Here is a 16,657-nt window from a genome sequence, read left to right on the forward strand (position 1 = left end):
AGAGAGATTCTGTCTCCCAGTAGCTTGGCAGCCTCAGTTAGAAACAGTAGGATCCAAGAGGAGGCAAGTGCTAAGTGTTCCAGAAAGGCTAGGCTGGTGGTCACAGGGGCAGCTTTCTAGATGGGACATTTGATTCTGGGCCCAAACACATGGGCTCCTAAAAGGAGCCAGGGACTCAAAGCCTCCTCTGTAACAGTTCCCACAGTGACAATCTGGCTGGAGATCATGAGCATAGACAGGTTCTGCTTTGTTCTTGGAGTGACTCCTGGCATCTAATAAAAGTATGTGCATAAGACAAGTTCAAGTACTATTTTTGCCCTTGTCTTCCTCACCTGACAGCAGGGCCACCATCTGGAGTGCTGTCAGGAGAAGGCAAAGCCAGCAGAGAGACTGCATACAGGAAGGCTGGGAACTCTAAGTTTCTGTTTGGCAGCTTTTGAGCAAAGGGGAAGCTAGAATCTCTGACCAAACCAGTTTAGAGTCCCAGCTTATCACCTAAGCTACCCACGGTACCTTACTATGGGAGAACCCTGGTAGGAGCTCAGAGCTGCCAGGCTGGGGCAATGTGGAGAGCAAACTCAAACAAAACACTCCTATTCCTATGGGACTCCAAAGGGTGGCCCGTGTCCTCTAAGGGTACACTCTAAGCTGAAGAGCAGCAGCTGTCAGACAGCCTGGTGACTGCCAAGAGCTTCTGAAACCGAGGTTTCAGAAGAGCTGCTTTGTCCTCTGGCTTCATAGTTACCAGAAGCAAAAGAGGACGCTTTCTAGGTCCTAGAGCAGGTGAGTGGTGGAGGTGCTCTTGCCCATGATGTACTGACCTCCTTTGTCCACTCTCCCCAGACCAGTGTAGGCCTAGCCCACTGTTGCACCAGGGAGTAAAGGAAGAGAACCTGGCTCTTGGTGTAACAAGGGCCATTGTGTACATGACACAAATGAGTTCTGCTGATCCTTGGACAAAGGCACTGCCCACCAGGTCCAGTTTGGATTTGATCTTGCAATCACATCTAGGTAGTCAGTGGGCTAATGTGGCCTTGCCTGTAGTCAGACTTAAGCCCTTGGGACTGAGTGTCAGCTTGGTTTTCAAAAATCATATCCAACAAGTGGCTTCCCAAATAGAGGGTAGGGAGAAAGTGCCATGCTTATCAGTGAGTGCCATGCAAGTATTTCCTACTGGGGGCTACTGCAAGGTGCTGTGGGAGCCTGAAAGTCAACACTGGCCGTCCTCTTGGTTGCTGTTTGTCCTGGGAGGATGCCTTCATCCCTGGGTGGCAGCAGAAGTGGACTGTGGTGGCTCCCACGAGGGGAACATGAGGGCTTAGCACAGGGCCAAACACAGAGCACAGGCTCAAAAAGTGACAGCTCAAAAGTATGCAGAGGCACCAAGCCCTGGTGCAGGTGTGCTCTGAAGCACCCAATAGAGGCCCTTGGACTCCATGAAGTCTGTTTGCCCCAGTGCTCTGCTCTGCTCTGAAAGGGACTCCAAGCTAAGAGCTAGGAGGCACAGGAGTGCAGATGGAGAGTTCCTGTGAGTCACCGCCCCTACCCCATGCAAGCAGGACCTCTTAATGGAGTTGGCTTCCTTCCGGAAGTTGAGTGAGGTTCCTCTGTGCTCAAGGCTTTCAAATGGCTTCTACGTCAACTATGACAGTGTCCACAGCCCTACCCACCTCTTAGACCTCTTCTTCCACTTGCCTGGCCCACTTGGCCTCAGAGTCCATCTACCACACTTGTTCTCCTCCTCTGTGACCTTCTTGCCCTCCTCCAGCACCTGAGTAGGGTATGCTGTTTCTAGCTGTCTTCCTGAGTGACTGGCCTCACTATAGATTATTTTTGGAGAGCTTGTCACTGGGGAAAATAGCCACAGAGTGCTCAGTTCTGGACATGTGGCTGCCGCTCAACACACAGTCTAGGAATTAACTGGACTTAAACAAGTTAAGTGAATGCCTGGGAATTCTGACTGTTGTTCTAGGGTTTCCATTTTACTCCCCTCCGGCGATGCTCCTGTTAGTGAATGGTGTCAGAGAGGCAGTGATGGAGAACAGTGAGAGTCCTGCCCTCTCATAATACTTCTACTGCTGTGAAAAGTTCTGGGTAAAGAAGATGAAACTGAGGGCTTGTAGGTTAATTTGCTTGATGACCCACAGCTGGCAGGTGATGAAGTGGGATGTGAACCCAGGACCACACTGGACACCAGTTCCTGAAAGCAGGATTGTGTCTGAATCTTTGCTGGCTGAGTGCCTTGGCTCTCAACTGGGGATAATCACATTAGCCACAAAGGGAAAGGGCTGTGCCAAGCCAGTACTGGGCTCATGGTAGACCCATAGTGCCTTCTTTTTGGAAGGCTCTGGGTGAAACAGGACTCCTCTGCTTACCGCTCCAGTGCTCTGCTGCCGGGCATCCAGGGCCCCAGCCAGGCCATCTGTGGTTTGGGGGGCTTCATATTTGACCCTGAAATACACAGCAGCATGACATTAGATGCTGCCTGGTCACACCAGGCCTGACAGGCAACACGAGGATTGAGGGAGTCGGGTGAGCTGGCCTTGGGTTGGCCTGGGCAGAAATGGCTCAGGTCTCAGCATGGCCTGGCCTGAGCAAGGTTCTTCCTCTGCAAGCCTGGGACAGGAAGAAGAGCCTCCATTTTCTGTTGTCGGGGATTATACTCAGATATGTGCCCCATAATGACATGCATCAACAAAGCATCTAGGAACAGCATGTGTGACCAAAGACGAGAAACAAGATCACACATGGCTGTGATCACACTGGGCCAAGTTGAGGGACTAGGAAGTAGATCACGACACCCATGCTTATGGATAATTTTTACAGTTTCCTTTTGGAGCAGTTCCATCAACTGTGGTTCTGTGTAAGGAGGCATTTGAATAGAGGAGTCCCTTCTACTGCCAAAATGGGTGTGGAAGCTGCTGTGGGCTCCTCTGACATTGGCTCACCATTAGGAAGACACTCCCTACCTCTCTGGTGGACTGGTCACAGCTCTTTTACATGTCCCCAAAGGAGGGCCAGCTAGCCAGGCAGGTGGAAGGCCAGGACTGGGAGGGGTTGGGTTGGTACTTGGCTACTAGAAGGTGAGGACAGGGAATGAGTGTGTGGTGTGACTGAGCACAGCCTCAAGGAACTTAGAAGGAGGCTGGGCATCTCTGCCTACTCCTGCAGTGGAGATGTCTTGGGGGAGGGAGGACCCATGTTCTAATTGAGTGGCCAGCAGAGAGGGGGCCAGACCTCAGTCCTACTCAGCGGAGCCTGGAGGTGATGAAGGCAGCCACAGGGTTCCTATCTCAAGGGGAAGATAGGCATTATCAAGAGTGGGGAGAGGCGTTCCTCTCCTGTGGCCGGTGGGACCCTGTTACTCGGCTAAAGCCAAGGACTTCAGGAATAGGGATGTCCTAACAACATTGCACAATGTTGTTAGGAGGCTCTTTGAATAATAGCCCCAACTCCCAGGCAGCCATTCCAGGGACCCTGCTGTCAGTCCCTTCCTAGGAGGCCCACCTTTCAGGAACAGCACTGGCTGGTTCCCTTGGCCACATGATCATATGAACAGCAGGATGGTGTTATCTGCAGGGCTGTGATAGAGCCACCTTGGAGCCACGGTGAGGCTCAGCATCTTTAGCTAGGTCTGATCCAGTAGAGGCAGCAAGAAGGCACCCAAAATCAAGAGACTACACCTCTTTCCCTAATTACTCCTGCTCACCACATCCATGTTCTCAGTCTTGAAGTAGAAACTCAGCTATCATGTGTTCCTCTGGAAAGCCCAACATAATCTTTGTGGGCTACAGACCTTGGGCCAGGGGTTGGCCATCCCATGCCTGGGTAGGAAGAAGGGAGTCTCTACCCAGGTAGTTCCTGTTGGTGGCTGGTCAGGGCTAGGTCTGAGGGCACTTGGGACACTTGTCTAAGTGCTTCTGAAGAGATAGCACTGAGGAAGGACAGCTGGCTTCTAAGGATAGCAGGGAGGATAGAATGTAGGTGCCTCCTGACCCTTGATGCCCAGGCCACCACTATCTTCCTTTGAATACCAAGTGGGAGGCCCTGGTCAGAAGAAGCTGTGGTATTGGATATGGTAGCAACTAGAATGAAAACAGGGGTATTGACAAGAAGCTGGCTTTCCTGTGAGGTCCGGCAGAGCCAGCTGCAGGCTGGCATGGGATGGGGAGGCTGGGAGGGCAAGGAAACTAATGGGCAGAAAAGGTCATCCAGGTGACCAGAATGGGAGGATCTATCACAACACAAAGGTAGGCTAGCCAGGCACAAGAACAAAGGAACAAGGACCTCAGAGCTAGGGCCCAGTCCTGTCTCTGTGGGTGCATTCTGTAAGGTGGGGACCAATGCATAGTGAGGGGTACAGGAAAACCAAAGGCAGAGTGTGGTGGTGCAGGATGGCTAGGCTCGCCAAAGAGAGCTTCAGACATGCAAATGTGCTAGGAAGCCCTTCCCCTGTCCCCTGTGCCAATATTAGGAAGAACTTTTGTGTGATCTCTCAGCCTCTGCTCCCTTACTCAAACATGTGCCCTGTGAAGGGCCAGAGCTCAGCTCGTCCACCTTGCCTCTGAGCCTTTGCATATTCTGTTCCTAGAACCTGAAACAATCCCTAAACCCCTGTCTGGCCTTGAGCCCTCTGAAGAACTACTTGCCCCTCCACACAACAATGGCCGTGCACACTACTACATGAAGACTGCATGCCCCGAAGGGCAGGTTGCATGTGTATGTTCCCTGTGGAGGTTGCATGATGCAACAGTACACCCAAGCCACGCTGGCAGACCAGGTCAACATTAGATGCTCTCCAGGGTGCCTCATTGTTTTGTACACTGGGGCCTATGTGCAAAGGCCACCCTCCTGAGTGCAGGTCCCAGTAGATTCATTAACTTTCATTGCATTGCAGCCTCAGCAGCATCCTTAACTCCATAGCTTATTGTAAGCTGCTAGTCACAGGGTCTCTGGATTAGGGAACACAGACTGCTTAGGATGAAGACGTGTTTTACAGCTCAGTATGGACCTGCCTGGCTGCAGATTGTCAGATTATACCTGGATCTGCAGTGTGACCAGGGGATCCTTTCTGGCCAGTGTCTGCTGTCCAATGACAAAGTTCCCAAAGACAGAATAGCTACTATGGAGCCAAGTGGGAGCAGCTAAGAGGCTTCCTTAATCTTCGATTTTTCTTGGCTGTAAGAACCTTAGCTGCCCAGAGCTCAGCCAACAGGGTCATAAGCAAAGGGATGAAGAAAATATTAGCTAGGCTATTTTCTTAGACCAGCCAATGTGGAGCCAGTATGCGATCAGCCACAGCAGGGAGTGGAAACCCGCTGACCGATGAGAGCACCTCTCTGAAAATGGGCAGCTACAGGGAAGGGCATACCCCAGTGGAGCCAGAGTCTCCTCTGTGGATGAAGGGTGGCTATGGGACAACAGCCAAGACCTGGAAGGCACTAAGACTTTCTTAGGGGCCTTCCTTCCCCCTGGGAGCTTGACACTGGCTACAAAGTACATAAGATGGCAGGCTAGCCAAACACAATGTTTTGGACAAGTGGCCAGAGGCTCCCAACCTGGCCCTGCCAAATGCTATTGGCTTGTCCTGTGGCTTATAGCCAGCCTCTTGGAGCCTTGGTCCTGGTTCTGATCAGATGCTGGCGTTTCTTCCATGCCCATGCTTTCCTGTCCCTGGATCACAGTGCTCTCGAGGCCATGCTGGACTGAACTTAGGGACTGTGTATCTTTTTTCTTGCCTGCCACCTCCAATCCAGATTCAGGGATCCCAAGACATGCTCTCACCATCTGGGAGCTCCCTTTGCAGCCTGGAACAGGTAACTCACCCTTTCCGTTGGTCAGCCAACGAGCTGCCCCGAGTCAGAGCAAACATGTCAAAGTCGTCTTCTAGGTGACCCGAGGTCTCTAGAGACTGCAGGCCAGCTCTCACACTGCGGGAGCCAAGCTCTGTTGAGACAGAAGGGCAGGTGAGAGATCCACCTGCTGTTCCCATGTCCCTTCTGGTCTAGGGCTGTATGTGGGAAAAGCATCGGGGTTAGGTGGTGGGACATGGATGGGAAGCTGCCTGCTGCCTGCAGGCCAGGAGAAAGGACTTCCTTCCTGCCGAGTGTGCTCATCTCTAAGGTGATACCACAATCACTTCCTCCAGCTCTGGTGAGGATCAGAGAGCAGGAAAAATGCTGCCTATGACAGCTGCAAGAGCAGTGGTTCTCAACCTGTCGGTTGAGACCCCTTTGGGGATCGAACAAGCTTTACACAAGGGACTGCATATCAGACATTTATATTATGATTCATAACAGTAGGAAAATTACAGTTATGAAATAGCATCAAAAATAATTTTATGGTTGGGAATCACCACAGCATGAGGAACTGTATTAAAGGGTCCCATCATTAGGATGGTTGAGAACTACTGAAAGAAGCTGACCAGCAGGACAGTGATCATACATGACTTTCTACAAGTGTTGTGTCAGTTATTCAGAGTTTGGTTGGTGAATGGATTCCTGGAGTGTGCCATGGAGGAGGCAGTCAATTGCATTAAGCCCAACCCCAAGCAGGCCTGATGGTCCAGGCCTGTATTCTTAGCTCCAGGGTAGACTGAGGCTAGCCTGGATTAACAAGCATATTCAAGGACAACTTGGGAAACGTTGTGAGGCCCCCTCTCAAAATTAAAAGGTTTGGGATATAGTTCAGCGGTAGAATACTTTCTTAGCATACTTGAGGTCTTAGGCTTAATCCCTAGCATTGTACAAAACAAAACACCAAAAGGAAAAAAAAAAAAAAAACCTCAACAACCCAATAACAACAAAAAGATCAGTATGATGACTGCTACATTTATAAGGAATACAGCCAGATGCACCCACCCGTAATCTCGGCATTTAGGAGACTGAGACAGGAGAATGGATAAAGTTTGAAGCCCACCTAGACAGGCTACTAAGCACTTAGCAAGAACCTGGATCAAAACTATCCAATTTTGAAAAACCCTAAACTATCTAATTTTCTCAAAAGCTGGGAGTATAGCTCAGGGGCAGAACACTTGTCAGCATGTGCAGGGTCCTGGGTTCCACACCCAGCACCACCAAAACACAGAGCGCCTTCTTGTCCAGCCCTGTTGCAAGCTTCCTGGCAGTCTCTTGCTCTACCCTCCCAACCTTGAAGGGCCCATTCCTTCTTCAAGTAGCAACTGGTTACTGAGGCTGAGCAGCAGACTATCTGAATGCCCTCAGGTTGTTCAGGTGGGGTAGAGGGGGAGAATCATTTCAGAGGGATGGTCAGAGCACAGTGGGATTTATGAGATCTAAGTGGCTCAGGAGCCTTGGTGCTCTCAGGCCATTCTTACAAGTTTTGCTCAACCCTGCAGCAAGATAAGGCTTGGGATCCCTGCAAAGTAACATCTGGAATGTTCTATTATTGGGGAGTACAGGAAGGTACCCCCAGAACTTTGAGGCTACTCACATATTGTGACATATCCTTGGCTGGAGCCCCCAGTATACTTACTCATTCCTGCCAGTTGGGATGAGAGGTTGCTTGTGGCTGTGGAGTCAGGCCCCATGTCAATCAGGTCAGCAGCTAGCTCAGCATCACTGGAGGCCTGAGGTGAAGGGACATACCTAGATGATTGTTTCTGGATGCAGTTATCTGCTTCCAGGCCCCAACATTTCTGAATGGGATCTGGGAAGATCTCCTCTACTTGGGCTCCAACTTGGCTATACCCTTAAGGAGGCTGGGAATGCCCTGAGGTACTAGCTCAGGGCATTCCCAGAACAAAGCCTTATTTCCCTTAAAGGGGCAGTGGCGTAAGACGTCAGAAGGTGACTTCCCTATCAGCCTCAAAACCACCAGTTCCTTGTGCAAGGCATAGGGAGAGGGTGACAACTTCCCTCTCACTTCCTATCAATTCAGCACAACCTAGTCACTGAATAGATGCCTCTTACCTTGGCAGTCTGGCCTGTTCGGAAGCGTTCAAACCTACAAGACAGAAAATATCCCATTCAAAATGACAGACGACAAACTGGGTGTGGTAGCACATGCCTTTAATCCCAGCACTTGTGAGGCAGAGGCAGGCAGATCTCCGAGTTCGAGGCAACCTGGTCTACAGAGTGAGTTCCAGGACAGCCAGGGCTACGTAGAAAAATCCTATCTCAAAAACAAACAAATACACAAACAAACAAACAAACAAACAAAGGACAGAATGGCACAGTCCCCAGAGGACACCCAGGAGTGTTTGAAATCACAGGTCACTGCGAGTGTGAAGAGATATACCAGTCTACTAACAGATCCAGTGCATCCTTGCTATTCCTGTGTCTTCACCAGCAGAGCCTCTCTTTCACTTGTACAAGGGGTGGGAATTACATAATCAGTTATAGACGTGGCCTGTAATGGTCAGCAAGAAACAAGTTGGCAGGAACACAGAGAAAAGAAAGGGACATTCAGCAAGCAGAGGTGATCGCTGCTTTGTCACCTGTCTCAGTTATCTACACTGTGTGTGTGCCCAAGGCCACTCATCTCTAACCCTGACTACTTGAGGGCCAGGGCTAGCGAGGTAGATGGGGAAGATGTTAGAGTGCAGCCTGTTGGAGCTGTGGCCTGGCGTAAAGGCCATCACTTCTGAATTCATCTTCTGGTCTAATGGATACTTGCCTGCCAGCTGAGGTGATGCCTGGGTTGAAACACTGAGTAGCAGTGGCTGGCACTGGAACAAACTGGCGAATTAGAGGCTTGATGCTAGGGTATGCACAGTGCACCTCAAGATGGCAAAGAGGCCCTGCATTCTACTAAACTAACAAACAGGAGAAACTAGCTAGTGTTGCCCTCAGGGGCCTAGCCCCTCTCAACTGATTGCCAACGACACAGCAGGTAAGGAAAGACAAGGCACAAGGAATGAAAGGTAGCCAGAAAATAAACCTGGTTCCCAGGTAAGCAGAGTACTTTGCTGCCTTCTTTCATGATTCCCCACTATCCAAGCAGCTCAGTGATGGGCAGGCAGCTAGCCTGCTAGCCTGCTAGTGCCTGAAGAAGGTGCAGAGAAAATGACTATGGAGAAGTGAAGGCCAGGGTGCAGGGGACAGTGGGGCAGGACTACCGTTCGTGGCGCAGAAACACATTGTTGAGGTTGTCATTGACCATGAGTAGCTCCTCGGTCAGCTGCTCATTGGAGATGCGTGGGATGAGCTCCAGGACCCGCTGCTGCATGGCACGGCAGGTGCGGTTGAGCTCCTGCAGGGAGAAGTGAGACACTGAGGCCACAGGCAGGACAAGGCTGCCCCTCATGGATGGTGCGTTGGTCTGGGCCTGTCCTGTAAGAGGGATCTTCACGGTACCACAGAAGAGTTTTTGGGGTTCCACAAGCCTGTTTTTAAGATCACCACTCAGGTGCTAGAATAATTACTGTCTTGAATTGTGATCTGGGCTCTCACTATGTCGCCAGGCTGCTCTGGAGCTCCTGGCCTCAAGGGCCCCACAGCTTCTTCAGTAGCCAGGAGAGTAAGGCTTCACACTAGCATTTAAAGTACAGGAACTCAGTGTGTTGGTAATTCTGCTGCTTTAATGGCACTGTGTGCAGACTGCACACTCGAGTTTCTGCCACCATGGTTGCTGACTTAAGAACACACCTCAGACTCCTGGACCAGTTAGTCTGGCACTTGTGGGGAAGTAGCATAAACAAGAGAGACACTGCCCCAAACAGAGTCAAGGGACCCAACCCCCTAGAGCTGTTCTCTGGCTTCTGTATCACTGTGGTATTCACATACCCTCACTCATCCACACAGATGCACACAGATGCACACAAAGGGAAAACAAAGGAGGATGGGGAGGGTGATGACGGTGACAGGCCTGAGAATGAAGGTGGGGGAGTGTGGACAGGCGGGAATTCCGACTTTTACCCCACATCCTGATTTTGAGTTTTTGCCTCATTATTCTCATTGACTGGCTTTTTTCTCTTTTGATAAACTTCTTATTTTTGGAATAATTTTTCAGATTTATTGAAGAGCTGCAAGGACGGCACAGAGGGTTCCTATTTGCCTTCACCCATCTTGACATTTGTCAAAACTAAGATATAACACCGGTATTAACTAAACTACTTATTAACGTTTTACCACTTTTTCTGCTAATATATATATTTTTTCTATTTCTGGATCCTACACTGTATTTAGTCAGAGGTTGGGTGTGGTGCTATGCACCTGGAACCCTAGCAGTCAGAGGCTGAGGCAGGGGCATGGAGAAAGTTCAAGACCAGCCTTGACTGCATCATGAGACCTTGACTCAAAAATAAATAGAATAAATTTCTTTTGGTCTACAGGCAACTGGTCCTCGTGGTCATGTCTTCCCCTGGCACCTGTTATGTTGTTTTCTACCCACCCCTAGGTCAGGCCTCTTGGGGTTTCTTCATCTGCTCAGGGTAACTTTCAACATGCCTGGGCTCCCCTTCACTTCCTCCCATAATGAAGCATAACTGATGATTAGTTCCTGCTTCCTCATGTACCTCTCTGGACAGAAGTGCGTAACTTGAAGTCATTGCTCTAAGTCACAAATCCCAGCTTTGCTACCTACCAACCACAATGACCCTAGTCATGTTACAAGGTCTCACTCTGCCTTAGTTTCCTGATCTGAAGAATGGGTGTGGTCAGGGCTATGAGTGAATATATATCAGAGACTTACACTGAGCTTGACACACGCAGAGTGCTCAGAATGTGGGTGCTGACCCTGTGTCACCTTGACAGCTGGCTCCAGCCTTCTGAGTATCCCAGACTACTCATACCCACATGGACGTGGCTTGGGACATATAAAACTAACAACAACCCCTAGTCAACCCCCTTTCTTCATCTAGTTCTCATATTCAAAAGAGTCCACCCATCTAAGAAAATCCTAATTTAACCTCCACCCCAAGTATAATGATCTCTGAGAAGTCACAGGGGCACAAAGACCTGGCCTCAAAAGTGCCATCGGAGAGGTAGTGGGAGAGCGACGCACAAAGAACACACTGAGCATTCTACACACAAAGCTTTCTGTGCCTCCATGTATTCTGGAGACTCCTAGGCTTTGACAGTTTCCAGCTTTCTCCTTGCCTGCCTGAGTGTCCTCAACAGGAAGGCTGTCTAGACCCCTTCCCATAGGAGGACAGGATTAGGTGAGTATCACATGACACCTAGGAGCAAAATCCAGCATTTCCCAGCTGCCTGAAGACCAGACAGCCACTTCTCTCAAAACCAGCATTGCTCTGCTCTTCCTGCTTGCTACCTCAAATACTGTGAAAACCATCCTTTCCAGCTCTTCTCAGTGCAGTTCATGCTCATCAGCACTGGGTGCAGGACTAGATGGTTCACGTGTACTATCTCATTTAATTCTCTTGGCCCACTTGTATCAAAGCAGGCATATAGATGGAGAAAATGAGGGGCTATTTTGTTCAAGCCAGAAAGCAGCAGAATTAAGGTCTGGATTCCTGTCTGATGCAAATCTAAGGTTCGTGGCTGTAATATTTTCTCTTGCCTCAGAGCTCCCAGCAAAACCAAAAGATTGCAATGTGGGCAGGGTCTCCCCTGGTATGGTATGGCTGCACATGGAGTCAAGGGTGGGGGCTGAACCTGGAGGGAAGCTGTTTGCTCACCTGCAGTAGCTCCAGGTCTGCAGGCTCTACCTGGGTGGGCACCAGCTCTGTCAACATTTCTGACATCACCCGCACATTTCCGCTCACCATCTCCAGCTCACTGCGCAGCTTTCCGATCTGAAATGGACCATTGTAAGGGGAAAGAAGCCGGAGTCTAGAGCCCATGCTGCTCCCATAGACATGTAGCCCAAGAACTGCCCCCCCCCCCCACAACCTCCTCACAACTTCCCTCCTGATTCCTGGGGATAGTCTGTATTCAAGAGCCTGCTGAGGCTTTGTCCCACCACATAGCCCCTCACAGAGGTGCTACCAACCGCTGCCATCTCCAAACCAGGAGCCAGGTATGGGGGAGGCTGAAAGAAGTGTGATAATCGGAGGGGAATAAACCAGTGAGTGTGGTTGGAAGAGTATCAGCATCTCTTGAGGCCAAGATGGCAATTAATGAGGCCCTAGGGAGTGGCAGTTCTCTCAAGGGAGTAGGAAGGTAGGCTGCAATCCCCTTAAGCCTGAGAGGACAGAGTGGGCTCTGTCTGTGTCTTTCCATCCCTTAAGAGAACTGGAATTCTGTCTTGTTTCTGGTCTACTTTAGGGGCCAGGCTCATCCAAAAACAAGTGCCAGGCCTCCTACCCACTCGAACATGAAACTTAGATCCAGTACTTGTACCAGTGATCTAAGGGAGCCATGGTTCCAAGCCTGGGGACACATAACAATGAAGGTTGTCAGTGTCCTCAAACATGCTGGGTGTGAGAGTCTCTGTGTAGTGTCTTTTGTGAACCCTGAGGGACTTTAAATCCTCATGGACACTGTATCTACTTTTAATTCTGAGAAACATATGAAGGGCCTCCTAGATGTATCTGGCTGAAGAACCCTTTTATAATGGGATGGCTCATGAATCTAGTGGCTAGAAGACTACATCTTGGGAAATACTGGTATGCTTTAAATTGTGTGACTGAATGAAAATGAACTTCAGAATCTGAATTCATGACTGTGACAGCAGCTACCGCACACTGACTAGTGAGCACCACGCACTAAACAGGCAGGCTCGGCCACCGTTCTGAAGCTCGAAGATGAAGAGACAGGCGTGCAGAGACAAGGACCACAGCCACTGAAGGTGACCAACAGCACAGCCCACAGTGGCAGGCAGATGACTCTTGGTGTGAGTGGACAAGGTGCTCAGCACCAACTTGCCCCATCCAAATGCAAGGGGATCTAACCACAAAGGAGCCTAGGAGTTACATCGCCACACTACTGCATCTTAACCTGCCTCAGGAGGCACATGGGGCTATGAAGTCAGACAAAAATACTCAATTTTACTTAACAAGAACCTTCTAGCACTAAAATAATCAGTCTTAATACACAGACTTTAGAAAAATTAGTTAAAAATTAGAAGCAGGGTGGATAATTGCTTTGGACCACAGGGTAATTTTACAGTTTTGTAGGCTTTAATTACTTGCTCAGTGTGTCAACCTTCTCTAATCATGCTTGCTGTGGTGCATGATTTCCTAACTTGCTATAAAGTAACATGGAAGTTTCTCTTTGTTGGGGGCTAAGACTGTGCACCGCACACAAGTGGTCAGGAGACAGCCCTTCGGAATGAAGCTTCTCTCATCTGTATCACGTTTGTGAATCTCTACCTTCAGCACACTCGGCAGCTAAATCTCCAGACTTCTCTGGTGGTGGTCTAATGTCTGTGAAGGCCTCAAGCTCAGTCCAGCACTACATCTCAAGTGACCAGATGTAGATCACAGCCACCCAGTCTGGAGCAGGTAACCCCCTAGAGCTAACCACAAGTTAAGGAAACTTCATCTTCGGTTTGTGTGTTTACTTGCTCAGGAGTTGGTGTGATGGGTGAGTCACCCGGGAGAACAGCTGGAGTGGGCAGAGGGGTGGCATGCTGGCTCAGGTCTCCTCGCTGGCTGTTGTTGGAACCCACAGAGTTCTGTCCGGATGATGTTTCTGAGTTGAACACAGTCTAGGTGGCAAAAGATAGGGTGAGTGAGGCCTCCTAGAAAGCCATTGAGCTCTCCCAGGATAACTCGTGCCCCACCCAAAATTCTCCTCACCCTCTGGGGTGTGTGGATGGGTGACAGCATGTCCAGGTCAGTCATGGGGAACTCCAGGCCCTTCCTTCGCAGGTCCTCATAGACAGCAACAACCCCTGTCAAATCAGGCGAGCTGCGGAACGCGTCAGCCCAGGACTGAGAGGGGACAAAGGGACATGGCCGGTAACCACTGCTCACCTTCTTTTCTGTGAGCCTGTCCCACCCTGGCACCTAGACAAAGGACAGAGTGCTTCCCTGCTCTTCTTCCTTTTGCCTGGTCCTGTCACTCTGTGCACAAGGCTCAGTACACAGTGGTAAGTCCTGCTGCACACATAGGCAGTCCACTAGCAGACAGTGGAAGAACAGCCCTGCAGTCTCCTACCCCTGGAGGTCACTGAGCCACCCCACTCTGTCAAAGAGCGCACCTGGATGAGGGTCAACACCTTGTCATGCACAGTGGTGGGCGGATTGTTCTTCGGCAGAATGGTCCTCACCAGCACACACTCTACGAACTCCTGGCTGGCCACCAGCACATGGAAGCGGTGCCCGCAGTTCTTAACACATGTTTCCAAGACCTGTAAGTCAAGATGTCCAAGAGAGTGATCCATCAGAAGAGAGGAAGTGGCCTGCCACTCTAGGGAGGCTCCTCTTTTATCCCAGAGGGAAGCCAAGCAGAGAGGAGGCTTCCAGAAGGGAAGGACCCAGGAAAGGGAGCAGTGCTGGATTTCAGGACTTGTCTCATAAGCAACTGGGACACGAAGGATGATGTGACAGACGGGACTCCCTTATTATTTTTATTTTTTACAATTTATTCAATTTGTACCCCAGCTGTAGCCCCCTCCCTTGGCCCCTCCCAATCCTGTTCTCCCTCCCTCTTCTCCTCCCATGGTCCTCCCCTAGTCCACTGATAGGGGAGGTCCTCCTCCCCTTCCACCTGACCCTAGGACTCCCTTCTTACTAGGTCAGGGCCTGCTATAACCTAAACCCTGCTTTCTAGTTCACATGGTATCGTACAGTAGTCCTTAATGTTCTTAATGCTTGACTCTTTAATACACTTCCTCTAGCCAGACAGTGGTGGCACACATATTTAGTCTCAGCACTTGGGAGGCAGAGGTAGGTGGATTTCTGTGAGTTCAAGGCCAGCCTGGTCTACAAAGCAAATCTAGAACAGCCAAGGCTACACAGAAAAGACCCTTTCTCAAAACAAACAAACAAACAAACAAACAAACAAACACAGTTTCGCATGTTGTGGTTACCTCCAAACACAAAACTATTTTCATTACTACTTCATAACTGTAATTTTGCTACTGTTACGAATTGCAATCCACTGGTTGAGAAACACTGGTCTAGAAGCTTAGTGGTTTTCCAGGAGGACTCAGAAGTTCAGCTTCCCCTATTGATAGGTAGCACTGTGACCCAAGGTCCAAGCACAGAGCTCTCCCCATGGCCCAGCAAGAGCTGCTTGTGCTCTGCAGGGTAGCAGGACCATGTGGATCTAAGCACCAGCATGGTGCGGGCTGGGATAAGCTGTTTTCCTGCCTTCCCCCAAGCCAGGTCATCCTGAGGACAGGGCCTGACGCTTGGCCCACACTGGCCTGGCTCAGTGCTAAGGCCAACACTGTTCTTAGACACTGGTATTTGTTTTATGTCCATCTTTTAGGGTGCAGTTCCAGAGGGAAGTGGCCCCAGTGTGTCTACTCCCCATGACAAGACTAGAAATTCCTTTCCAGTTCCCTTACTTTGTCATTCACCTCCACCAAGAGTGTAGATGGGAAAACGATTTGCCCATGGTCCTTTCCTTCTTAGCCTTCATTCACTAAGAGAACCCTAAGCATGGATGGGACCTAACTAAAAGAAGCAGCTTTTAGCAGACCATGGTCCAGCCATGGAAGCAATCATGGAGGAGTGGACAGATAGGTAACAGAAAGGAAGGACACTTACTGTGAGGGCCAGCATGACCTCATGGAAATTCTTATTCCCCACGATTCGCTTCTTCAGTGCTCGGAAGGCATCTTTAGGGCTGGCCAAAAGGACAAAGGAAGGATGGGCTTAGGCATTGAACCCTTTTTCCCAGGACAGGAGGCCACGGGGTCCAAGTTCAGGAGACTCGGCAAAGCTGCTGGACTGGATGGATTCTTCCCTCATCCCTCTGCCTTACCTGTGTGCCCAGGTTCTGATCACACCAGGATCCTGCTGTCCCAGCACAGCCTTCTGAGGAAAGCCCAACAGTCCAAGCACCAGGTAGACCCTGGGCTTCAGGTCATGGAGTCATGTTGGGCAAGGTGCGAGTGCTTGCCAAAAATACAGACTCCCAGAACTCAGCTGAATATAGCAGACAGAGCTCATGGAATAGGATAGCCCCAGAATTTGCTTATTTCTCCTGGACCCTACAGCTACTAGGGCCTTCCGGGTGCTGATGCTAAGAATAAATGAGCACAGGCAGAGCGTTCTAATGGCACAGCTTCATCATGTCTGCTGTCCATCTTCCAGCCAGTCTGACTGAGTACCGGTGTGCCTGCATGTGTGTACATGTATGCGCATGCCACGTTCACCGCTTCCAGGGTTCTGGGACAACTGAAGGAAGACGCAGTCTTAAGGGAGAATGGGGTAGGGGCCAAAAGACCCTCAAGGAAGTAGCCAACTCTGAAGGAAGAGGAGGATGAGTGGGTGGACAGCCAGAAACAGTGCTTCAGGTGCAGGGAAAGCTTGGGCCAGGGCTTGGTGGGCAGAAGCTGCCTTGGAAGGATGGAGAAGAGGTAACAGTGTAGAGGAGCCTGGGGTGCCTATATACAGCAGGTGTCCACAAAGACCCTGGGGATCTCTGGTTCTCCCTATCCCAGCTGCTGACTCCTCCTCCCCCAGCATTGCCAGAGCTGCTCTGCCTTGAAGGCCTTTGCTGGACCCTGTTCCCTGCCTCCAAACCCCTCAAGGGAAGGCCCAGGGGCTCTCCTCCCCAGTGTGTCCTGGCATGGGTCTCTAAGCTATCCAGGCAGAAAAGATGGCTCCTAGAGGGCA

General features: G+C 50.3%; 1 protein-coding gene across 2 annotated transcripts in view; it reads right to left on the reverse strand.

Annotated features, from left to right (window-relative positions):
* Window positions 1–16,657, reverse strand: part of Tom1 (target of myb1 membrane trafficking protein) — a 40,612-nt gene that overhangs the window by 4,122 nt on the left and 19,833 nt on the right. Inside the window, exons 3-12 of one of the 2 annotated variants that reach the window (XM_055609023.1) lie at window positions 15,584–15,662; window positions 14,068–14,217; window positions 13,664–13,798; window positions 13,426–13,572; window positions 11,600–11,716; window positions 9,080–9,213; window positions 7,932–7,965; window positions 7,495–7,588; window positions 5,826–5,946; window positions 2,376–2,451 (exon numbers count right to left, since the gene is read on the reverse strand). In XM_055609023.1, coding sequence (XP_055464998.1) covers window positions 2,376–2,451; window positions 5,826–5,946; window positions 7,495–7,588; window positions 7,932–7,965; window positions 9,080–9,213; window positions 11,600–11,716; window positions 13,426–13,572; window positions 13,664–13,798; window positions 14,068–14,217; window positions 15,584–15,662 — 1,087 coding nt within the window. The remainder of the gene's footprint in view (window positions 1–2,375; window positions 2,452–5,825; window positions 5,947–7,494; window positions 7,589–7,931; window positions 7,966–9,079; window positions 9,214–11,599; window positions 11,717–13,425; window positions 13,573–13,663; window positions 13,799–14,067; window positions 14,218–15,583; window positions 15,663–16,657) is intronic. The other variant, XM_055609022.1, reaches the window with a different exon arrangement.

This window comes from Psammomys obesus, unplaced genomic scaffold (genome assembly GCF_907164565.1).
Source record: "Psammomys obesus unplaced genomic scaffold, mPsaObe1.curated_primary_1811, whole genome shotgun sequence".
NCBI lineage: Eukaryota > Metazoa > Chordata > Mammalia > Rodentia > Muridae > Psammomys > Psammomys obesus.